Raw genomic sequence first — 24,899 nt, forward strand, 5'->3', positions numbered from 1 at the left:
TCTTCACTGTTTGACTGAAGGTGAGCTGCGGCAGCCGTTTTGTGTCTGTGCTCATCAAGCTGTGTCAGAAATCCCTGTGGGCTCAGAAAGGTTGGGGGCTCCTGCATGAGAATGTGTCAGGGATGAGTGGGGACAGACAAAGTTATAACCAGCTAAGTTTGGGATATCAGTTACAATGGTGTTCAGGTTAACAAAATAACACACGTGCCACTGATATGCTTGACCCCATGAATATTATGTTAAATCAGCACATTCTGATTTTTATATGATGCTTTGGCCCCTTCTCCCTACTCTCAGCTACTGGTGTTATTAAATATGTTTCACGTGGTCCCACTTATTTCTGAAGTCAGAATACTCAAAAATTCTAAGACTTTTTAAATCTCTTGGGGTGAGCAGAGGGCTTGCAACACATTCTGCCTCATCTAGGCTAAAATTTAGCCAGTATTGTTTATAACAGTGATGGCGAACCTTTTTGAGACCGAGTGCCCAAATTGCAACCCAAACCCCACTTATTTATTGCAAAGTGCCAACACAGGAATTTAACCTGAATGCTGAGGTTTTAGTTTAGAAAAAAACGGTTGGCTCCCTCTTCCTCTTCCCCACCGGCTCGAGCAGGGGCCAGCCTGCTCTAGCCTCCAGCAAGTCCCATGCGCACCGCTCTGCGCCTCTCTAGCATCCCTGCCTCCTCTGCCCCCCCCCCCTCAGGCAGCAGCCACCCGGATCACAGGCACCAGGCCTGCCAGCCGAGTCCTTCCTGCTCACCATGGTGCGCGCATGTTGTGTTCAGTGATCCAGGTCAGTCTAGATGTGTGTGTGTGTGGGGGGGGTGGTGATTTTTCGCCCCCCACATGATGAACTCTGTGTGCGCATGCCCACAGAGAGGGCTCTGAGCGCCATCTCTGGCACCTGTGCCATAGGTTCGCCATCACTGGTTTATAAGATATCGTTGAAGTGCTTTGTTCTCTGAAATGCACACTGACAGCCCAAAACTAATTGTTTCATTGAACAGTGCTGCATTCTCCATCCGATGCACACAAAGAATCGGAGGCAGCAGGAAACTCTAATCTTTAGTGGTGATGTCACTCTCCTCTGAACCGCGGCTGCCCCTGTGGAATTTCCGACTGTTGTCAGCTGCCATGTGCTTGATGCCATTAGGAAAGTTTGCGGCATGTTTACTCCCTCCCTTGTGTTTTTGCCCCTGGATGCCCCATCTTCTGTACTTTTATGTTTGCAGTGAATGATGTCCCTTTATGTTCACGCTCTGTTTCTGCTGTTAAAATAATCCCTGTGAAGAAAGTGAAAAGTCCTCCTGGTCTAATGTTGCTGACAGGTATCTCTTTATTTCCACATGTTCTTATCAAGCCTTGGATGCTCATCCATTTATTGCTAGAACAGTTTCCCAGCTTCATCTTGTTTCCCCTGCTTCGTGGTCCTTCAGATACCCTTGCAGAGGGCCCATCCAAATGGGGGGCTGGTGAGAAATTCCCACGTGCTTGCACACACAGACTCCCCTGCTCACAATTCTTAGTCTGAGTTGACCCACGAAAGTAACAGTTGCCTCTTTCAAAGAGCCTCCTAAGTCAGAAACAGAGAAAAAATTATAAATGCCTTCACTAAACCTAACAACATGTACTGTGGCTCTAAATGGTAAAGTGGACTTAACAAGTAAACATTTGAAGATAATCTTAAATCATAGTATGAAAAGGATGACAAATAAGTACCCTGTAAGTATAGAAGCAGACTTCTTACAAACTATACAAATTAATTATATTGAAGGGGGAGGGGGGGGGGTTCAAAGCAATCAGAGCAGAATTTCATCCTTACCACAACAGCTGTGGTATCAGTGGGCCTGCATCTTTTTCTGATGAAAGAGCCATGCTTGGTAGAATCAGGTGACTAATTTGCCATCCCCTGAGGCTCAAAAGTTGGTTTGATATCATTTAAATGGTGTCATAAGCGATTTTGAATTTTGAGTTTCACGACTGAATGAAACAAATGTTTGTGTTGAACACTAACCTTGTTTTTCACTTGATAGTAGAAATTAATGTCTGGGTGTTTGCTCATCTTGAATTAAATACTCATCTTCCAAAGTGCAAAGTGCACTTTTGGCCATGACCCCAAAGTCCTCTCGGACTGCAGGTGTCAGAATATGCTTCATTTCAGCTAACAAATGCTTGCTGCTGCTTTGGCAGTTCCATAATGCTGTCAGCATGTACTAATCCCTCTTCCTGGAATCTGATATCTTTCCCATCAGATTTATATGTCAATATAATCAATATAACCAGCATTCAGAATCAGAAAAAAAATTGCAGTTTCCTATTAAACAGACAAAAACCCCTCACTTCTTAACATGGTGGATGTTTCTCCACAAGGGGATGCTTCATTATTGGAATGTTGTTTGTGAGGAGGGAATCAGGAACAGGCCTCTTCTTCTGTGCCTCCTCCCTGCTCCTTTCCTTGTTCCTCTAAGTTTAGGAAAATAGAAAAAAAAACACCAAAACCAGATGCTCCCCTCTTTAGTTGAGCTTGAGATTGCCCTGATCCCGGGAAAGAGGCTTCATTCGAACCTCATCCCAGACTAATGGTTTGTGTTAACTGTGCTTTTAAACTCAAACCGTTGGTGGTAGGAGTGTTCTCACACCCCACAGGCACATCTTGGTGCAGAACTGCTTGCCAGCTGTCTTCTTTGTATCTCCACAGTGGAGGAGATTCTGAAGTCAGGACACAGGCTGCAACCATGATTTTGTCCTGCCAAACTGTGGTTTACATGCTGTTTCAAACCATGTTTCCCAGTTCTGGTTTGCTTCCTGATTGCAAACCATGTTTGCCAAGTAAGACAACCTGTAAAAGTTACTGTATTTACTCAGAAGGGAGGTGACTCAGAATGAAAGATGAGCCCTCCCTTTAAAAAAACAGTTTTTTTCTGGCCATAACTTGTCTCTTTTTTTTTAGTTGGCGTACCTGGGGGAAAAGCCCTTGTCTTTTACTGCAGTAAATACTGTAGTTAATCTTCCTTACTCGTGGTTAGATGACAAATCTGAAATGTGTTAAAGATTTTTCTGTTAAGACTACTGGAACTGGCAAATGAATGTGTAAAATTATTTCCTTCGAATTAATCAACAAGACTGAAAAAGTTAAGTTTTCAAAAAGGGTCTCTCAGAAAGTAAATGTCCAAAGTGCATTTTAGAAATGCTCAAAATTCCAAAATTCAACCCGCATGTTTAGGAGAAGAAGCCGTCAATACCTCACCAGCAGGTAGATAGTTTCAGAGGCTAATCATGTCAGTCTGCACTAGAGCAGCTTGATTTAAGTGCTTTGTCTGACAAAAGGAACTTTGACTCAAAAGCTGCTGGTCTTGAATCGAGCTGTTCACCAGCATGTGGCGTGACAGAGGAGAGGGAAGAATTGGTGGTGGCAGAAACCTGGGTAATGGGGTTACGAGGCTTGCATGCCCCAGAGCAGTTCCGTAGGTTTATATTTTTAATGGTTCGGTGACTGGACAACTATCCGGCTCTTCCATTCCATGCATAGTTTCAAGCAAGCTGGACATGTAATGGGAGGGGTTTGAACCCGTTAACCCCCCCCCCCCTCGGCCGCCTTACCTACGTGCCTGGCCCAGAGGGTCATTTTCTGCATACCTGTGTGGGAAAATCCATGTTTGCGACTGATGTCACATTGAGTGCCATTTAAAAAGAAAATCTCCTTTTACCCACAGTGGCAAGTTATTCATTAACTACCTTTTGGTGCCATCAGTTATTCTTCTCCAGAGTCAACATGATTCAACATGAGTCAACAATGTGGCAGGATGCTGGAGTGGCACAGTGGTTGGTGCCTACTCATGTGGCACGCGCAATGCTCTATAAAACTGTTTTTTAAAAATCTGACACTTGAGAAACAACATAGCAGGCAAGGCAAGGGTTTTGCGCTTGAGGGGGAGCAGACAGAGACAGCCCGTGTAAAGATTTCAGAGGAAACACTGAATGCTAAAGATGATGTGAGATTAATAGGACTATGGATAGAGGTGAGGTGAATGAAACCCAACAGAACTCCAGAGTGGAATGGGTTGCACTACTTTCGGTGTAGTCGCCTGTGCAGAAAGTGCTGATCCTGCAGCCGCCTCAGTGACCAGATGTCCTGCGGGGCTTCTTCATTGCATCATTCCAGCCAGGGGGCAGTGGTGGAAGGCAGCTAGCAGCAGGTTCCTGAACAGGTGGAGGGAGAGCCACAGCCTTCTCCCTCCCCTCCACCCCTCTAGTCTTTGCCTTTTCTCCAGGGCCCCACTGCGTTCCCTTCCTGTCGCTCATTGTTCCCCCAGCCCAAACTCTGGCTACCTAACACAGGCCAATTAAAATATGTTGCAGCCCCCCCGGGGGGGGGAGTTCCCACAGAACTAGCCCTCAAAATCCTGCTCACCTGTTTTAGTGGCCAGAACCTGAGTTTAACGAAACTTGAAATTTTGCAATTTTTCCCATTAAACCTGGGTTGCAAACGCTTCCTGCTTGCCTGTGCAAACTATGGCAAACAAGAGTGCTCAATTCCCACACCCTTCTTTCCACCATTATTACCCTGAACTGTTTTAGGAACTCTCCTCCGAGAAAAATTAGGTTTTATTTTGCTCCAAAGGGTTTTCCCCCCTTTTTTTTGAGGGGGGGGGGTCTTTAAAGGACAACTACCTAGTGACTTACTATTCTGGAATCTGTCTGTCCTGGAGATAGACTTTTTAAAAAATGAAAAGTAACTGCACTAAAATTTGGCCTGGCTCCTCTAGTGCAAGTTCCGCAGTTCCAACAAAAGGAATTGAGAAGAGCTCTGTAACGGATGCGCCCACACTGAAGGGCTGGTGTGTGTGAAAGGCCTAATGAAAAGGCCTTAGTGACAGCCAGAGTTATACAGAAGGCTCCACTATACAAGAGAACTCACTTGATTGGTCGAGCAGAGGCACAGTTGCCTGTGGCCAGGGTTAGCGGGAGCCAAAGTACTAGCAGTATAAATAGACAGTGCAGTGCCTGTCAGATTCAGTCAAGATTGGGAGAGAAATTCAGGAAGAGCCAGAGTTTGACAGAGAGCGGTCTGCCAGATCTGAACGGAAGGATTCTGTCTCAGCCGAGTTAGCTGACAGAAGTCCAGTCACTCTACAAGCTGTGGAGGCTTGATTAGCGAAAGGAGGCCCTGAGTTTGGTGCAAAGTGAAGCGCCAGTCAGTGGCTTGACAGTGAATACTGTCCAGACCTAGAGTCTGCCCTACCCCTGTGTAACACCAGTCTGGGAAAAGCCCGATCCAGAGGCAGTGAAGCCAAATTGGGACTAGTGTGAGAGAGGGAGGCTTTGTATGCCAGAATCTCACAGGGCATAGTGTATTCAGTGGGTTGTGGATCAGAAAAGACTAGTTGTCTGTGAAGAAATTTAGTGGATCTAAAGAAAAATCGTTCCTGAAGTGACACCTGTGTGTGTCTGTGTGTGTGAAACCTAAGTGACATCTGAAGCTCTGTAATTTTTAAGTGAAAAGAACCTCTCTGAAACCATCAAGCATTAGTACCTCTCTGAGCCAGTTAAAGAAGCCTTTCTTTTGTTTTTAAAATAAATTTAATTCGTTGTGTTCAAGTTACCCTCGTGCCAGCCTGCGTTTGTGTGTGAGAGATTGAAGAGTGCCTGTTTGGGTGGCTAGAATCCCAACCAATTTGAGTTCCCTCCATTTTTTTGATTAAGGGACTCTGAAGGACATTCCCCTCAAACCAAGCGCAAATGTGAGGTGGGATCCTTTATTATATTTGGCAGCCAGCAGCAGTTTTGGGGCTCCTAGTTCCTTCTCTTTAATGGTGGCAGCAGAGTAAAAAGAAGCTCCCTGAACACTAGTCTGGGATATTTTGGGTGGCAAAGGAAACCCCACTGGTCAGTTTAGAGGGTTCTTTGATTGTAGGCCACACGTCCCTGTTACAATTGGTGGTAGTGGTGGGATAATATCTCTCCCTCGCCCGGAATATAAGCACGTCCCCGTTACAAGCTCCTCTGCAAAGTCATGCTATCATGAACGAGTGTTCTGAGGCTGCCTGCCTTCAGCTGTTATGAAGCTCAGAGCTGAACCATTTGGCAAACAAGATCCTTGACTCTTCTTAACCTACCAAAAGTCCAATTAGGAAGAAACTAAAGCTCTACACGAGTGAAAAACAAGACAGGTCATCCCCTGCAGGGCACCCACGCTCCGACCAATGCTGCAGATTTCTCTAATGACAAAACTCAAATGAACAGAGATTAACTGGAATCATTTTGTATGGAATCAAATGATCCCTGATCATCTAATTTCTGTTGATGTAATCCCATAGAGAGTCCTGATAGAATTCTCAGATTTTATTGGCTGTTCTCACCAACTGTGGAGTTAATGTGTAAAAATTTAACTTCATAGTAAATTAAGACCGCCAATAAAATCTGAGATCAAGGGCCTTTCAGAAGATAGGACATTAGTAAATAGATCAAAAGAATATTAGCTGGATGTCATATAGAACTATCATCTGTGGTACTTGATTTCTGCCAGTACCTGTTCTGTTTTGTTTTCCTTTTTGTACTTGTATTGACTGAGTTTGGAAATTTGCCTCATATGTATCGATGAATAACCTTATTTTTTTTAAAGCTTGGAATCTAATTTACCTCACCACCTGGCATCTAATTTACCTCCGCTAATTTACCTCATAATCCATTTCCTCAAACACACTATGCAAAAATGGTGGTGTTACCAGACCAACCCATGGTGAGTGGGGGAACCTGTTTTCTATCCACCTCGCCAATCTTGGGGGTGCCTGGCATGCAGTGCCAAAATGGGAAGCCCATTCCTGCATGGCCTGAGTTACCCATTAGGACAAAATACCTTGCCTGGTCTTCCCTTCCTCAGCATCTGCCGTGCAGATAGCCTGCCTCTACCTCCATAAAGGGATTGGCAGGTAAACAGTGCTTGCAGCTGGGAAAGAGCTGCTCCCACTTTCAGCCCTGGATAAGGTGCGCCAGAGAGACAATGGGAATGCAAACATGTTAATGTAATCCTGTCAAGAAGGTTCCTGCGAAACACAATACCAACCTGATTCCTTCCTCTGCCTGATTTCTCACTGACCACCATAGTTTGCATTTGACTTTGTCCCAAAGCTGTAATTCCACCTGTTTCACCCTAAATGTAATTAGCCTCAAATATCTCCAGGGCTCAAGCTATTCAGCCCAAGCACCCTCTACTCAACTTGGAGCACCTAACACTTAGAGTTAAGTATTTGATACTTAACTCTAGCATCCTCCTTTGTCTCCCCTCCAGAGAACAGGAAATCTCCTTTGTCCTGGGAGATTAAACTCTCTTAGCATGTCTAGAGGGCTCAATCTCCCCTATAAAATAGTTCCTTGCCCAACACGCAGTGTATCTGGTCTGCTGGTCTGGCCACACTGTTCCGCCCAGTACTTCTGAGCCTTCCTTTTGGTTCAGTTGTGTTGTGTTCCATCTGCTTTCTACCTTGCTTTCTTGTAGCGCAGTGCAGGTTCCGGGACTGTGCTTCATGGACCCAAAGGCACTTCAGGATCTGGTTTACCCCTAAGAATTCTCCCAGTTCCTCCACTATTTCCAACCTATCCCCTTAACACTGCTTATATCCTAGGACTGTGTGTGTGTTCTGCTTTGATTATTACATGCTTGTTTATCTCTATTATTCCTCAATAAAAGTGTTAAAGCTAATCTGCTGTCCTGTGGATTTCTTGCATCAAGCTTACCTTTATATACATAAGCAATAAAGTTCTTGAACTTGCCTGACCTTTTTAAAGCCAAGAATCTGCTCTCACTAATTCCCTACTCTAAAAGGGACAGACTCCTACCATTTTGGGCAACAGTGGAAATATGTTGCTCTAATGCAGTGGTGGCGAACCTTTGGCACTCCAGATATTATGGACCACAATTCCCATCAGCCCCTGCCAGCATGGCCAATTGGCCATGCTGGCAGGGGCTGATGGGAATTGTAGTCCATAACATCTGGAGTGCCAAAGGTTTGCCACCACGGCTCTAATGTAACATGATTTGACATTTGTCTCAGCATTTCTGCTATATGTTGTATATGTTTTTCTATACGTTTTTCTATAGACCTGGACCCTGCTAAAGTCTGTGCTGGTAAGGGGGCCGTGACTCTACGGGCATCTCTGACATATGAGGAAAATCCTAGTACCAGCCCAAGTTGTCCACCAGTGATCCAGCAGTCTGAAAGTAAGTCCAGTGCTAGATAAGATCTATGTGATCTTGTGAGAGATAGCCTGAATGCCAAACTGATTGTATGTGAATCCTATTTTCCTTCAGTTAAAGCATTTGTTTTCTAGCAAAAGTTGTTCCTAAACTAGCTTTAAAATGTTTGGCTTTCTTGAAATCACCACATTTTAAAGCATGTTTGGTTTTTAAATGCAGATTTAAAAAATTAAACAACAAAAACAAATTGTCGTGAGCTCGTTGATCTGATGTTAAACTTGAGCTTTGGCAATGGAATGTGAAAGAGAAAAAATGGTGTTTCACTGGCATAATGCAAATTTGCATCAGAATTTGAATAGTCTGACAAACCTACATTTTAGAAATTCAGAATGTGCTGTTTTGGATTTAAATGTGAAGTCATTGTCAGGCCTGTGCCATTCTTGGCCTGGCAGCTCACCCATCCACACCAAGGCCACAGATGGCTCTGCCATTATCACCGCCCGAGGCGAAGGAGGCCTCCCCCTGCTTGCATGTAATTGGACAATAGAGCTTAAACGTTCATTCTTATCTGCCTTTCTCTGAGGGAGTGAACTGTCTGTCCTAAACAACGCCTCCATTCCCACCATCCTTTCTAATGCGGATATTATGGGAATGCGAGGGACCGGTCTATAAACCCAATAAATAATGATAATGATAATGATGATGATGATGATGATGATGATGATGATGATGATGATGATGATGATGATGATGATGATGATGATGATGATGATGATGATGATGATGATGATGATGATGATGATGATGATGATGATGATGATGATGATAATAATAATAATAATAATAATAATAATAATAATAATAATAATAATAATAATAAATGGGTTGAACCTTTCTGTAACTTACAAGAGCCAAACTTCAGTTTCAGCTATCTGAGCCTGGGGCTGACTCGGTTCCAATAAAGCTCTTGAACCCTTCTTGAGTCTTGTTTTATGACCAACGGAGTGACAGACCCTGGCAGTCATTGCTTTGGGGAACATAAAATTTCAAAATAAAATAAAATCTTGATTCAGCTTTAGCTAAAAGTAGAAATGAATTCCAGCCTTTGGGAAGTGGAATTTCCGTCAGTGCCCTTATTGGGGACAAAGCATATTTTGCCTGGTGGTGGTCGTATTCTCTCACTGCAACAGCATTTTGTTATGGTCAATGGAAATGGAACAGGATACCAAGTTGACACCCTTGTCACAGAACTTTGCTGCCCTTTAAATAGCAGTTGGATAATTATAGGAGCCCAGCAATGGCCAGCAACCTAATTGGGTCTTGGGTGCTGAGCAGAGATTGAAGAAGGTACACTGTTTGGCCAAGAGGTCTGGCATTCCTGCACCACTTGATGGGTAGGAATTGCTGGAAAGAGAAAAGGAAGTAGTTCTTTACACAACACACAGGTAACTCACAGAAACGGCTGCTACAGATGTGATCGCCACTGTCTTAGATGACTTTGACAAAGGATTTTACCAAATTTGTGGAAAATTGAATCTGTTAGCAGCCTGTTACCTCATATCAGCAAATGGAACCTCCATATGCAGAGGCAGGACATTTCTGAATTCCAGCTGTGGGGAAGCAGATGGCAGTGAAAGGCTTTTACTTCCACGCTGTGCTTGTGGCCGTTTGAGAAGCGCTGGAAACTTGATGTTGTTCTGAATGATCCGTCAGCAACTCAAACGGCAAATGTGGCATTACTATGGAATGAGCTCACGAATGAATGCAGTTCGTGCTGACTCTTCCCGTGCACTGCTGAGCAAAGAAGGGTGCCTTGAAAGACAGGTCAGCAGGGGGCCGGGATGGGGTGCAGGAGCAGGCTGGAAGGGAGAGCGATGAACTGGCCTGGGACCAACTTCAAGGCCCTTGCGGCGCTGCAGCGGCACAGTCTGTTCCCCACCAGCGTCTCTGTTTGTTTATGGTTTCCAGTATTAGTTTCTCGCCGCTATGTCGGAATGACCTGCATGTAAATAGCACACGCTTTTCTGCAGAGCCCTATGAAGATGGCACACATCCTACCTCACTTCTAAATCTGTTTGTTTATGGCTGTCTGTGTTGCCTTCCCTTCCCTTCCCTTCCCTTCCCTGCCACCCCACCCCCCACAGGGTTAATCAGGATGGGCCTATTTTCCCATCCCAGCTGACATCACCGTTTAAATCTTGAGGTCCAGCACTGTTTGGCATTTGAACCCCATAGGGAGAGCTCTGGCTGCTTTTTCCATTTGGGAATAAAATGTCAATGAACAATTGTTTCTTCATCACCCTGAATGAATTGCCTTGTGTTTACAAAGGTCAGGAGCTGTAAAGGAATCATGTCTAAGGGACTGTTTCTATGGTAGCTGGGCAGCCCCGGCTGAAAGTATTTCATGCCCAAAACGAAGCAGACAGTTTCTTAACACTAATTGGCACGGGCTGTCTCCTGAGGTAGCAGCTGCTGACATTTGGGATTTCATTTTCTATTCCTTCCAATGTGTGCTAAATGTGTCAGGTGTAGAACCAGGAAAAGCACAAACAGGTACTTGCTAAAAGCTTCATTCTTTCCTGACATCCTTTATGGGCCTTTTGGCTGCTTAAGGCAATTTTCACCTTATCCAGCAAGAGTCCAGCCTCCAACTGTCACCATTGCTGGTCTGAAATTCTTCATTGTGCAGGTGACTGGAGGTTATCACCCAATGCTGACCCTCATGAGGATGCTCCACCTTCAGCCTTGGCTTCTAAAGGTTATCGGAGTGTGCGGCCAAACATCCCCTCTGAAAGCAAACCACAGGTAAGCACCTTTTGGAACATTTGCATGCGTGGGGGGAGATTGCTCGAGTGAGAGCATTGAAAAATCAAGGGGACATGTCAGTGACCCCTTTTCACACTTGGGGAAGCTCCTACTCTTCAGGGTGGTGATAATAACCTGGTGTCTGTTACGGCAAAGAGGAGGTTTTAACTGGCTTCCCACTTGTAAAGGAGGGTCAGCTATTCCCCATTTCATAGGTGGCTGCGGGGAACGGTATGGAGATTGTACACAAATCTTGCAGAACTTTTTACTGTTTCTCTCATTGCTGTTCCTAACCAATGATCTCTGTTAACTTAGGATGAATTTGTTGGTTTGTTCATAAGAAGTAGAAGAAGAAGAAGAGTTTGGATTTATATCCCCCCCCTTTCTCTCCTACAGGAGACTCAAAGGGGCTGACAATCTCCTTGCCCTTCCCCCCTCACAACAAACACCCTGTGAGGTGGGTGGGGCTGAGAGAGCTCCGAGAAGCTGTGACTAGCCCAAGGTCACCCAGCTGGCGTGTGTGGGAGTGCACAGGCTAATCTGAATTCCCCAGATAAGCCTCCACAGCTCAGGCGGCAGAGCTGGGAATCAAACCCGGTTCCTCCAGATTAGAATGTACCTGCTCTTAACCTCCTACACCACTGCTGCTCCGTGAATGATGAATTGCTGCATCTCGTAGGTTAGAATGGCCACCTTGTGCCTGAAAGCCAGCAAAAGTGGACGCTGGAGGAGCTGGGGGTGGGTGGGTGGGATGACTCTGGATCTGGGTTTTCAAGTCCTGTGTTCTGCATGGTTGGTGCAACAATTGCAAATGCCTCATAGAGGCGGCTTTCTATAAGATTATCCGGAATGAGGATCTGTCAGTAAGAGGCTGTTCAGCAGGCACTTGTTTCCTCAAAACTGTCTCCTGCCCAAAAGAAAGAAAAATTCTACCTTTCTCTGTGCTCTGCAGATTAGATTTCTGTTTGTAAATGTGACAAAACAAAGAAAACCTGAGCTGGACTTCTGTCTCTTCGCTTTTCTTTGTGATATACTACTTCCATGGAGGACTATATCTTTGCTGCTCCATTCTAGGTGAAATGGAGTCCCATCACTACCACATCAGCAAGTCAGAAGGGCTGCATCAATTGCAGCAAAGCCCGAGAATCCATATGATGCCCAAAAGCTACCCTAGACATTGGTGGAAAGTGCTGGCAGGGGCTGATGGGAATTGTAGTCCATAACATCTGGAGTGCCAAAGATTCACCACCACGGGGCTAGCAGCACCAAACTTTCAGGGATTGTTTGGGGGAATCTCCTGATGATATTACCCAGGTTTGGTGAGGTTTGGTTCACGAGGTCCAAAGCTGTGGACTCCCAAAGGGGGTGACCCCATCCTCCATTGTTTCCAATGGGAGCTAATAGAAGATGGGGGCTACACCTTTGAGGGTTCATAACTTTGGACACCCCGAACCAAACTTCACCAAACCTGGCAGGTATCTTCAGGAGAGTCTCTTATTGATACCACCCAGGTTTTGTGATGTTTGGTCCTGGGGGTCCAAAGCTATGGACTTCCAAACGGGATGCCCCCATCTATTGTTTCCAATGGGAGGTAATAGGAGATGGGGCTACACCTTTGAGGGTCCATAACTTTGAACCCCCCTGAACCAAACTTCACCAAACCTGGGTGGTATTATTAGGAGAGTCTCCTAAAGATACCCTAAAAGTTTGGTGCTGCTAGCTTAACAATTGCACCCCTGACAGCAGGCACCCCCCAAATTTCCCCAGATTCTCCTTTTAAATCCACCCCCTTCGGCATGAATTTAAAGGGAGAATCTGAGGTCCTCAGTTTAGAAGAAGAAGAAGATTTGGGATTTATATCCTCCCTTTCTCTCTTGTAGGAAATTCAAAGGAGCTTACAATCTCCTTGACCTTCCCCCCTCACAACAAACACCCTGTGAGGTGGGTGGGGCTGAGAGAGCTCCGAAAAGCTGTGACTAGCTCAAGGTCACCCAGCTGGTGTGTGTGGGAGTGCACAGGCTAATCTGAATTCCCCAGATAAGCCTCCACAGCTCAAGCGGCAGAGCAGGGAATCAAACCCAGTTCCTCCAGATTAGACTGCACCTGCTCTTAACCACTACGCCACATTGAAAGTGATGCTGTTTCAGGGTGGGGGATAATCCACCCCAAACCAGCATCACTTTCAATTTTGTTTTAACCAGGGACCCCAGATTCTCCCTTTAAGGTGGATTTAAAAGGAGAATTTGGGCTCTCTAGTTTAAACACCATTGAAAGTGATGCTGTTTGGGGGTGGATTCCAGCATCACAGTGGCTGCCCGGGGGGGGCTCAGATTTTGTACCGGGCTCCATTTTCCCTCTATGCCTCTGCCCAGAGGGGAGGGCAGAAGGAACTGCCAGCTGGGAGCCCAGCTGGTGGGGGGCATGGGAGGGCAGGGCGGGGGAATCTGCCGTCCCCAGCCTCGGAGAGCTGCTTTTATTATTTATTTATTTATTTATTTATTTCTTAAATTTATATACCGCCCGATCCCCGAAGGGCTCCGGGCGGTGAACAACATTATTTGAACATCTACAGGAGCGGTCATACAAATATAAATACATAAGCTCCATCCCATAAAATAGCTTAAAACTCATAAAAATAGTGAATAACCACTAGGCCAGGGGCGGGGCTTGGGGAGGCGTGGCCATGCCCTAGGGGCGCGTGGGGTGTGGCCCCACCCCCGAACCCCCCCATAAAAAATCTATACCTACGTCCCTACCTGGCTGCCTGTTGTTTAACCACAGTCTGCTATTGTCCAATATTCCATGAAGCTAAGAATTCCATTGTGCATCCCCTTTCCTTCTCATTTTATTTTTATGATGCCAGTTGTTTGCAAGAGCAGCCGTGCGGGCTGCATAAAACCTGCAGATTAAAATCAACACTTTAAAATGACCAGTAGGCAAAAAAGCTAAGACTAACCAAGTGTCCTTGTGCCATCATGAAGGGTACTTTTTCTGTGCGTACTGAAGTTGGGAAAATATGTTGGGCTGTGTTCACACAATATAGCATCCACCCGTGCCTGGAGGATTATGGGTCGTGTGATTTGTAGACTGAAAAGAGATCTATCAGCAGAGGAAAGCTGCTCATCCTGGCAACCTGCTCTAACTGCAACTGTGGGAAAAATTGGCTTACTGCCCACTGAGCACTCCTGCTGTTCAAAATGGTTCTAAGCATTCATGGTATTTTGCTTTTCTTCTGTTTTAATTGAATTTTTTAGGTGTGACTGTTGGCTGTCCCTGCTGTTTCTGAGCCCTTTTGGGATAAGCGGCCTAGAAATCTAAAACAAAAAGTTCCAATTGGCCATGCTGGCAGAGGCTGGTGGGAATCGTAGTCCATGAACATCTGGGGTGCCAGAGTTGGACACCCCTGACCTAAACTAATGTTAAAATGTTGCTTTCATTGTTTCACAGTAAGAGATAATTTGGTTTTTGTAGAAGGCACAAATTCGAACCAGTGGATGCATCTTCTATTGCGGAGTTGATAAAGTCAGACATTTTTAAACCACTGATCAATGTTTGACGGGTCAATTCTGCTCGGTCCAAATATCCTGGGTTGAGCAAGGAAAATATCCCAGTTTGGCCAAGAAGTTCGCACAGTTCCAGACCCTAAAGCGGGTTTGTCCCACGATATTTCCCTCATCCCAGGTTTTTCAAGAACTGGTATTTCCAGAATCCCACATTGAATCGCTTCCGTGCAAAGGCCACAGGAGCAAAACCGATTTATTTTTCCCACTCTGCTGCCTGATCTCTCCGCCTCACATCACGTCACTTTCATTTCTGCTGAGTTGCAGCCCACCCTTTCCAAAGCATCCCACAAGCAAGTTTTCTGCCCTTTGGCCCTTTGCACAGCCCAGGGCAAGGGCCTGCAGGACCACAGTGGGTTGCTGCCGTGGCTCCACACGGAGCTGCAGCTGCCTCCCAAGCCCTGCCTCCCCGGGGTCCGGGGACCCTTCCTCCAGCCTGGCTGGCATCGCAGCTGCAACCAGCCGGTCACCCTGCGCCTGTGTGGCCACCCCCACAGGTGTGCAAAGGTGCTCCCCGCTGGGGCTGTTTACTTGGCCCCGCCTCCATGCCAGGTTTTACAAAAAGTAAAACCGTAAAATCCAGCATGGAGGGTTTCCCCCAGGATTCACCTGGTTTAGGGGCAGGAACTGTGCGATGTTCCCACCCAAACTGGGTTACATCCCGCTTCCACCACGGGATATTTGGCCTGTGTGGAAGGGGCCTCTGACAGCTCTTCCGGGAGCCAGGCAAGTGAGCCCCTGTGGGAACTCACAAGCACTTGCCCCATTCCAGCTTGCTCTAGCCAAGCACCGCTCTCTAGCTGAGCCACAGCCTGGAGACCCAGCCCCGCAGCTCTGGGCTCACGTTCCCAATGGGGTGGGAAGCGCCTGCTTGGCAGGGTGCTCTCGTTCCATGACAACCCCAAAGACCAGTCAAATGTTATTTGGTATAGTGGGGGTGGGGGTGGGGGGGAGCGTCTCATGCTGTGGTTTCCTGCACACCTTTAAATGTGGACGGGACATAGTGCTCTGCCCAGTATTGGTCAAAGGTTTCTACTTTGTGTAGCACAATGAGCTTGCCGCGTTGCTCACAGCACCGGCTCCTTTCCAAAGCTAGAGAAAGGGGGGTGTCCTGCTTGGTTTTCCTGCAGTTGCTGTGGATCCGCCAATCAGAAGCATTGCCTTGGGGGGGGGGGGGGGGAAGCCAATTAGAATGCAGCACACTGGGGATGTTTGAGCATGCGTGCTGCATCTGCATTGTAAAAACAGAAAAAGCCGGGCTTGTGTGAAAAAAATCAGAGTATTTCCTTCTAGTCTTAACTTGATTCCTTCACAGAAACGGGCAACCGTGCGAAGGGAGAAACCGGGATAAAATAGACCGGGATTTTTAAATACTAAATGAAACCCAGTATAATTATGCTGTGCAAAATCAACCGGATATTTGCCAAATCTTTTTAAACAGGTCAAATGGCCACTCTTGGTCACATGTAATTTCCTTACAATTTTTTTAAAAACCCAAAGCTGGCTTGAAAGGTTGAAGGAGTGAGGTAGAGGGGTTTCTTAACCCATTCAAACATCCTTTGAACCCAGCAACTGCCTGTAGAGGGCTACCATGGCAGAGTAGGGGGATTCAAACCCAATTGTCCCACATCCTAGTCTGACTCTCTAACCACTGTGCCACCCTACCCCAAAATGTTCTGAATGTCTTACATTTTAAAAACATTGTATTTTGAATTTGTTAATATAGAAGATGTTCATCACTGTAATCTTGAGAAGATGAATGTGAGGAGGAATCATTTGCCTCGTGCATCAGCATGGCTTTTGTAGGACTGGTTCAGTGAGCACCTCAGTTCTTTTAGGGTTTTTTGTACAGATTTATCAGAAGCTGAGCATGTTATTTACAGCAATTCTGAATAAGAACCAGAGCTGAAAATGAACCCCACCATCCAGATTTTCTGGGAGGAGCTGTAGGTGGACCGCCAGTTCCCGGAAGGCAGTTGCGACCTCTCAAAAGCAGGTTGCAAGAGGAACTGGAAACTGGGGGTTCTGGTAGGCTCAGTGGCACATTTGCGTATGCCTCTGTGTAATGTGCAGAATGGCCACGAAGTACAGACTGATACTCAGTAATACTGTTTATTTATAAATACTAGAAATAAAAAAATATGTCAATGTGTTCAGTGACAACTGATGTGAAGTTCCTGCATTTTATATTGTGGAAGAGAAAAGTCATATCTTGTTACTTTGCAGGCAAGTCCTGAAAGACTCTGTAAGGTTAGAAGTGGATCCTTTGTCAAAAAACTTGAGGGCCCGTCTGAAGGCTGTGGAGTCCAGTCCTGACATTCATCTCTAGTAAAAACTGTCCTTAGTTCACTGGGAATCTTTGGTGCTTTCGCGGTTGGCCAGTCAAGGTTTATAAAGCAGGATTCTGTCAGGCCTAGTCCTGTTTCACTCCACAGTCCCTCCTGGGGATTTCAGTGTGATGAACTTTCACACTGAAATAAGAGTCAATAAATAAGGCACACTGAAGACGTGCATTGTCAAATGTTGAGTATCAAATGCATCGTGAAAATAACTGAAAATGTTTCAGATGTGGACGGGAGAGTGTTGACCCAGATGCCATATTAAGCTTCCGTTTCTTGCTGTTAACCTGAGTCTCATGACCAACTCAATGTTTTCCCTCTTTCCCCCTTTTTTGTCCTTGTAACCAATCAGACTCCTTCCCGTCCCACTCTTCCAAAAGAGGAGAGCTTTGCTTGGCACCCTCGCACCAACACCAAAATAACCCACCTGCATCCGGTGCCTATCATGGACTGTGTGTACCTTAATACCCCTCAATCGTCTGCACCCAACACTGGCAGCAGACGGAATTTTTCCTCTTCACCCAGGCCCTTCCGCACAGCTCTTCACAAATCAGCGGGTTTGATCCACACAGACAGGGTGCATGCTGGGGAATTACTTGCGGGAAGTTGCTCCTTGTTACCAGACACATCATCTGAGTACCAAAACAAACCGGAGCCTGCTGAGGCAAACCCTAGTAGTGGAGTTGGACTGAAATCCAACCAGGAAACTGGAGCAGAGAAAAAGGTCAGCAGTCTATATGTAGCTTGTTTATCTAACAGCACTTGCTTGGCTGCATCTGAAAATTCCACTGCCCGTGCACATGACCAAACAGAAGGAGCCCGTTTTGGACCTGAGGTCACTGTGGCACCAACTGTCAACTATGTTTCCTCTGCAACAGACACCGGAGAGCCTCTTCCTCCTCCTCCTCCTTCTCCTCCTCCTCCCGTCCCTCCCAGGCCATTCTTTAATATTGTTTTCAGTGGAGATGCAGTTAGTTATGGTGAGAGCCATCCTTCCTGGACCCCCCAGGCTGTTGAGGACACACAGATAGAGCCACGTACCGGTGGCAGTGAAGGCAAGATGAGGAAAGACTCGTACGTTACTCAGCACCACCAGCATCTGCCACAGCAGCGTCCGTGCCAGGCAAAGGGATATGTGCCGGTACCTGATTTACTTTGTAACCTTGTTTTTCTCTTTCCCCCAGGCTGATGGTTTTCTATGACTTGCTCTATCCATGCAATGACACGCCAGTTCTTGTCTCATAGTAGCTGCAGCTCGGGTGGGCTCTGAGATCTTGGCCCCCATCCCGTTTAACAATCTTTAGTGTACTCCTTTTGTGTGTTTGTGTGTGTGCATTTGCTAGACAACAGCAACTATCGGAAGAGGGATGCAACATTGTTCTCTGTTAGACTAATATAAAACCAGCAGCCAGCACTAAGCTGTTCTCATGAGGCACCAGAATGCATGGTTTACATTTGGAAAGCTTGGTCTGTTGATGAAGGTGGGGTGCGGGTAGAATACCAGGTTGTCTGCTCAGTTTTGGCAGCTGGGCAGTTATTTCTGCTTCTGAAGGAAGGCCATCTGATGTGAGGTTTGTGGTCTTTGCATGTATCACTGCTCCCCTCCACAGTTATGATGGTCCAGGTTTTCCCCCACAGCATAACGCCACCTTATCTCCCACAGGATGCCACTTGCTCCACCACCACCCCATCTCAGACTGAGGTTATAGTAGTGCCACTCCACCCGGTTCACCCAGACAGAGGGCAAGAAGCCGGCTCGGGCACCCCACCACCGCCTCTGGTACCTTTCAGGCAAAGCTCAGCCTGCCCTGAAACGTCTTCTGCCAGCTTGCACCTGACCTTTCCAACATTAGATGATTTCATTCCCCCTCACCTTCAGAAAGGTCCCCAACATAACCAGACATCCTCTGCCTCTGGGACAGGGCCCCACCTTCGCCCGCAACTGCCATCACTGTCACCATCACCTTCACTGATCTCTCCTGCCGCGGTCACGGAGCCCGAAAGCATGGGAGTGGCCATGCACACAGTAAGCCTTGCCACACGCTGGCCGGACTGCTCGGCTAAATTTATGTGCCCAGATTACATGACTTTTCTCATTAGCATACTAAACTTTGAGCGAGAAGCTCCCTGCCAGCAGCATGACAACTGAAACCTTGTTTACGTCCTGTTACATTGCATGTAATGTATATCTGTTGCCTCCTCTTCCTGGGAGATCCTTCAGTTGTATATCCTCCCTACAGTCTCTTCCTTTTCTCTGTCCTACTTGGAGACTCTTTGTCTATAATCTGTTGTCCTTTTTAATGCTATCATAAAGTAGATTATACCGAGGGAAGTATATGATATGACACTTCTCCCTGTTTCTTAGGACTGCTCCCCATGTTAGGTTCATAAGTGCCGCATTCAAAATGCATTTGCTTTATTTCTATCCGGTCTTTCTCTCCCATGGGAGCCCCCAGTGGCTCACCTTGTCCTCATATCCCCACAAGAACCCTGTGACTTAGCTTAGACTGGGTAGGCGACTGGCCAAGGTTCCATGGCAGAGTGGGGGTTTGAACCGGGGTGTCCCAGATCCTAATCTGACGCTCTAACTTCTATGTCACCGCAGCTCTCCATTTAATTATGCAAGAATGGCCAATATTGCCCTGACATTTTTTTGTCTGATACAGTCACCTGATAGTGGAAGGAGGAAAAGCATAATATTCAAAGTACATTAAATGAGGATAGTTTCAGAGGATGACCATGTTGGTCTGCAGTAGAACGAGATCTGAGTCCAGTCAGACTTTAGAGATCATGTAGATTTTCTGAGTATCAGTTTCAAGACTCAAAGGGATCTGATAGAGGGATCATTGACGATCAAAAGGTCATATCCTGGAAATCCTGTTGTTCTTTAAGGTGTTGCTGGACTCAGATCTAGCTACTTTAACAGATTCACAACTGGTGCATGAGTATGGACCGCACACCACACACATTTGTTGAGTTCCACTTCCTTGGGAACCAATTTGCTCAAAGCGGGCACTTGCATTGTGGCTTCTTGAGTAGTTTCTTCCCAAGTCCTGCAGTGGCCCGAAGCTGCTAGAAAAGATCTCTTTGGGTGCCTTCCTTTATGGACATGTTCAGAACTGTAGAGCCCGCGGCTGCTGATTGATTCCTTGGGCCGATCGCCCACATCCAGGTCCCCCACCCCCACCCCCCAGGCGTGAAAAGTCACGCTAGAAGTGCTCTTGCGTTCCAGCAGGGCAAGATTAAACACATCTGGACAAGAAACCCCTGCCCTGACGTACCTCTTCTCTCGGGGGGCAGGAAGGAATCCCATCGCAACAAGGAATCTTGCCCCAGTGCACTTCAGCTCCCAGTGCGCACCTGGAGCCCCATGGAGCCCCGTCCGTCACTGGCCTTGGTGTGTCACTGGGCTTAAGTTGTGGTTCCAGGTTACTTGTTCTCCATGGCAAGGGGCTTCCATTAAGGTACAAGCTGCAACACACAATCCAGCCTTGCTAATTTTATTTTATTCAACCATAAAGGTACGGAATCCTCTGAACCTCATTCATTTGCATGGAAACGGAGCCCCTGGGTGCATTAAGCTAACCACTTCTTGAGAGTCTCAGAGCATTCGTCTTTGAAAATTCCGAAGTGCAAATACGTTAACAAAATTATCTGCTTATCAAAACAGATATGAGTCAATGAATCCCAAAACCGATTCCAGGAATATGTAAACGTAGCCTGAATAAAAGGAAAGCCGAAGCAGATGGTTCTGTGGACAAAGACACTTTTATGAGAGGTGAATTGATGCAGAAGAATCAGCACTCCTCCTTAATAGAACCCAGGATCACAAAAATTGATTAGAAACCCTGACTGAATAATTGCTGTGATCACAAAACTGTCTTTTTTAAATAGTGGGGACTGCCAGAAGAATGACAGCCCTCTGAAGGATCTCTTCTGTGGATCTCCACACTCTGTTGGGCAGATTCAGGATGTTCCAGATCTTAAAGGTCAAAACTGGCCGTCTGAATTGTGCTGAGGGTTGGTCCTTCCCGGCCTGCTGTTGTTTTCTGAGCACAATTCAGCCGCTTGGGGTGAGGCGAGTCCTGCTGAGGTGGCCGCTGCTCTGCTTTGCTGCAGTCCAGCTGTCAGGCCCTGGTTTCATTTCCCCGAATTCCCTGTAAGTTTTATTTCCCCGACTCCCACAGTTCCCGCCGCCACAAAGGACTGCCCACTCACACACCACATATATATACTGGAACTGAGGGCAAGAACCCTCAGTTCCAGCACCCTGTGGCTGGGGCGACACAAATCAATAAAGTTCGCTCCTTTTCATAAAGTCGACTTCGTTTGAGTGTGTTCAGCCTTACATTGTGCTGGAACTCCTCTCAAACATTTTACCTCACCCCCAGACCACGATCGAGAATGGCTGGGCCAGGAGAACACTTCCGCTACCTTGGACTCTCCCCAGTGGGCAGAAGTAGCCCAACATGGCGACCCACACCTGAACGCGTGAGTGGGAGTCTCCCACGGCGCGCGTCTTGGACAGGAGTTGGCTCCCTCCATGATGCTACGGAGCCGAGACGAACCTACATGATGGCATCCATAGACGACCCCGACGGGACCGAGAGAGAACCGGACTGAGAGGCGAACAGTCAGCAATGAGCCTACGAAGCCCTGTGGCTCCACAATGAGGAGGTCACCCGAGAGCGAGACCTGCTGAAGGCAGACCTCTCGACCCTGCAGAGCCAGGTGGCCTATTTAATGGCAGAATGAAACGAGATGCGAGCGACCTCGAAGGCCCCCACTACGGAAGAGGGCTCAGCAACAGGAGACGAAGAGTTGAGTGCCGAACTGCACACCCTACAACGACAGCTCAGCTACCTCGCCTGGAATCGCGGACCCCACCAGAGGAACAGCGAGGCGACTACTGCAACCCGACCCCAGCCGACAACCAACTATGTAATTCTCATACATGGAAGTCCATGGCAATGGATTAGGATCTGACCGCGACTGTGTATTCGAGATCGGGACCCAACTATGAGGAGAGGCGGTGAGCTTGCTCTTTGGCCTAGTGGAGGAAAATGCTCCGGAGATCCACAACCTGGAGTGGTTCCTCCTTGCACTGCACAGCCAGTTCGAGGACCCGTTGGCGGAGGAAAAGGCTCGAGCGAAACTCCGACTACGGCAGGGGAACTGCTTGGTCAGCGACTTTGCCACCTGCGGGGGTGGCCCGAAATGGTCTTAGTACAACTTTTTAAGGATGCTCTCCACCCAAAGGTATTGCAATGGAGCCTGATCCACAGGGACCCCGAGACCTTGATGGAATGGATCAAGAGGGCTGGTGACACCGAATTACGGATCTGACAAGTGGAACAATCGGAACAACGCTGGACCCGTGCCCAGCACCCCCCGGTTCGCCCGACGCAACCCAGATGGCAGGCCCTGTTCCTTTCACTCCCTTCCCTTGCAGGCAAAGTGTGTTGCTGTTGACGTCCATCAGATGGTGCTGTTGCGGAACCATACCATGGTTCCAACTGTCACATGTGTGGCAGGTACACAATACTTCTCACAGTTTGACTGAAACGCACCCCTAAGAGATGTGTGTATGAAAGGTTATCCATTTCTACTTGGCTTTCGATTCCTATATGTGTGTGTGTGGGAGAACTGGGCGGAACATCGCTTGTTATCATGGTTTACCTTGGCCAGTGTGGTACATGAGCTAGGTAAGTAGCTTAGAACACGCTGGGAGGCATGAGCTACGTTGTGTTCAAATTTAAGAGCGTTTGGTCCAGCAAAGCCCCGGACCCTCCCTCACCTTCCCCTTCCTCCGCTAGGGTGGGTGGGCCATGTCCAGATGGCGAGGCCATCCCTTTCACTCCAGATGGCAGTGGTTTTCAAAGAAGGCATGGTTGTTTCCCTTGTATCAGAGGGTGTTGCTGTGACGGACCCAGCAGGATGGCGCTGAAAGTTGCTTGTGAACAGAACTGTGGTTCCAACTGTCACAGATGTGGCATGTACACAATAACTGGCACAATTGTGACATGTACACAACAGGAAGTGTGGAAACAGTATGGAAACCTGGCCGCACGCAAATGCGACATTGTGTGAAAATTTCGAAGCAATCGGTCCAGTAGTTTGGGAGATTACCTGTCAGCAGAAAACGCACTGATAGATTTTTATATATATAGAAGAAGATTGATATTCCATCTGCTGCCCAGTAGGGCCAACCCAACACATAGGACACTGATTGATCGATCGATCGATCGATCGATCGATCGATCGATCAAAACGTTTATATCCTGCCATTCCTCTTGGTTCAAAGTGGCTCACAATTATAGTTAAAACACCTCCAGCTAAAAACCATGATAAAATAACAATTCCTGAATCCCTCCACCAGAACACCCTTTATCCTTGTAATGAATATTGGCTTGGGAGAGATTTACCCAGTAAGATTGTGTGGGGTGGGGATATCAAACCAAACTTTTCTTTTGCAAGACAACCTGGACAGTTAATCCTACATGGCCCCTGAGCGACTGGTCACTAATCTCCCTGTCCCAACCCCAACCTCTACAATAGCCCATGAGCCAAACCAGTGAGCATAGACGGTAGATATCACGAGGGCCAAGGGCACACTGGATATGCGCCCAACTTTCCTGCAAAACCCTCCTTCTTGTTGATGTGCTCTAATTGCATACTTCTGGCTGCCCAGCAGCAGTGAACCAACAGCAATGAGCTCTGGGCGAGCCCCACAGAAAACAAAAACTTAAATAATGGGACTCTGCACATGGCTGTGGATGGCCAGTCCTTACTTAGACCTTGGGGATTGGGGGGGGTGGGGGTGGGGGTGGGGGGGCCTGCTGTCCTCTCTTGTGTCTCTGCTGGGCCTGCTTCTCCACCTGTTCTTCACATAGTTCTGATCTTGCTGGCGTCCTGCTGTCTAACAGCTTGCAAATGATGGTGCTAAACTTATTTCCCTGATCTCTCTCATCAAGCCTGCCCTGGTCATCAGGTTTCACTTGTGAGCCGCATGAGTTTTGCATGGCCAATGGCTTGCTGTGAAAGGAATTCCTCTGTTCAAAAGGGAGATGGAGCGAGCATCCGTGCGCGTGTGTGTCTCTCTTTGCTCCTCTCTGGACATCCAGAATAGCTCATTCCTACCACGGAGGGGATGATGTGCCTCGTATGATGACTCAGTTTGATGGCACTTCTTCTGGCTAAAGTCCAGCATGGAGGAATTTCATCACACTGTCCTCTTCTGTGTACTAACTGCAAGGAGCAAGGTGTCCTGTCCGGGCAACTTCTAGTGCTTGCACGTTATACTAGAAGTCTCTGTCCTTAATCCCCAGCAGTGCAGAAATTCCAGGTTCGTGAGGCAATAACAGCAGGTGCACTTCTCTCTGTTTCAGAATCCTTGCCCTGTGCTGAACGAAACCACCAAGCTCAGTCGTGGCACTGAAGTCAGCAGCTCCTTAATGTCGGCCAGCAGGACGCCCTCCGTTTACCCCTCCACCACCATTGTCAACCCCACCATTGTTCTTCTGCAGCACAACAGAGGTAAAGAGCAAGACGGGTGGGTGGGTGCCTGGCCCCTCTTCTCCTGCTTGAGTGGGGCCTCTAGGGCACAGCTTTGGGGTGGCCCATGTCCTCCCAGGGTGGCCTCATTGTGACCGTGAGAGGTGTGGGCCGAATGTCCTTTGACTTATGATCACAATGCACCTGGGGTTTCTGTGAGATCTGTGGTCTGGCAGGTTCCAAGGAGGCTTCCCACTCCTGCATTTATTTATTTGTTTATTTGTTTATTTATTTCTACCCTGTCATTCTCCCTAGAGGAGACCCAAAAAGGCTTCTGTAGTTTTCTTCTCCTCCATTTTGTCTCTCAACACCCTGTGAGGTAAGTTAAGGTGGAAGTGCAAGACCAACCGAAGGTCGCTCAGCCAGCTGCCGTGGCAAGGTGGGAATTTGAACCTAGGACTTCCCAAGTCCAGTCTGACCTACTAACCACTCCACTGGGTCTCAA

At 47.2% G+C, this 24,899-nt stretch overlaps 1 protein-coding gene across 1 annotated transcript in view; it reads left to right on the top strand.

Annotated features, from left to right (window-relative positions):
• SORBS1 (sorbin and SH3 domain containing 1) overlaps positions 1–24,899 on the top strand; it is a 244,631-nt gene that overhangs the window by 142,588 nt on the left and 77,144 nt on the right. Inside the window, exons 6-10 of the mRNA XM_048505888.1 lie at positions 8,101–8,220; positions 10,886–11,001; positions 17,253–18,041; positions 18,564–18,926; positions 24,289–24,436. Of these exons, the coding sequence (XP_048361845.1) occupies positions 8,101–8,220; positions 10,886–11,001; positions 17,253–18,041; positions 18,564–18,926; positions 24,289–24,436 (1,536 nt within the window). The remainder of the gene's footprint in view (positions 1–8,100; positions 8,221–10,885; positions 11,002–17,252; positions 18,042–18,563; positions 18,927–24,288; positions 24,437–24,899) is intronic.

Source organism: Sphaerodactylus townsendi, linkage group LG08 (genome assembly GCF_021028975.2).
Source record: "Sphaerodactylus townsendi isolate TG3544 linkage group LG08, MPM_Stown_v2.3, whole genome shotgun sequence".
NCBI classification, from domain to species: Eukaryota; Metazoa; Chordata; class Lepidosauria; order Squamata; family Sphaerodactylidae; genus Sphaerodactylus; species Sphaerodactylus townsendi.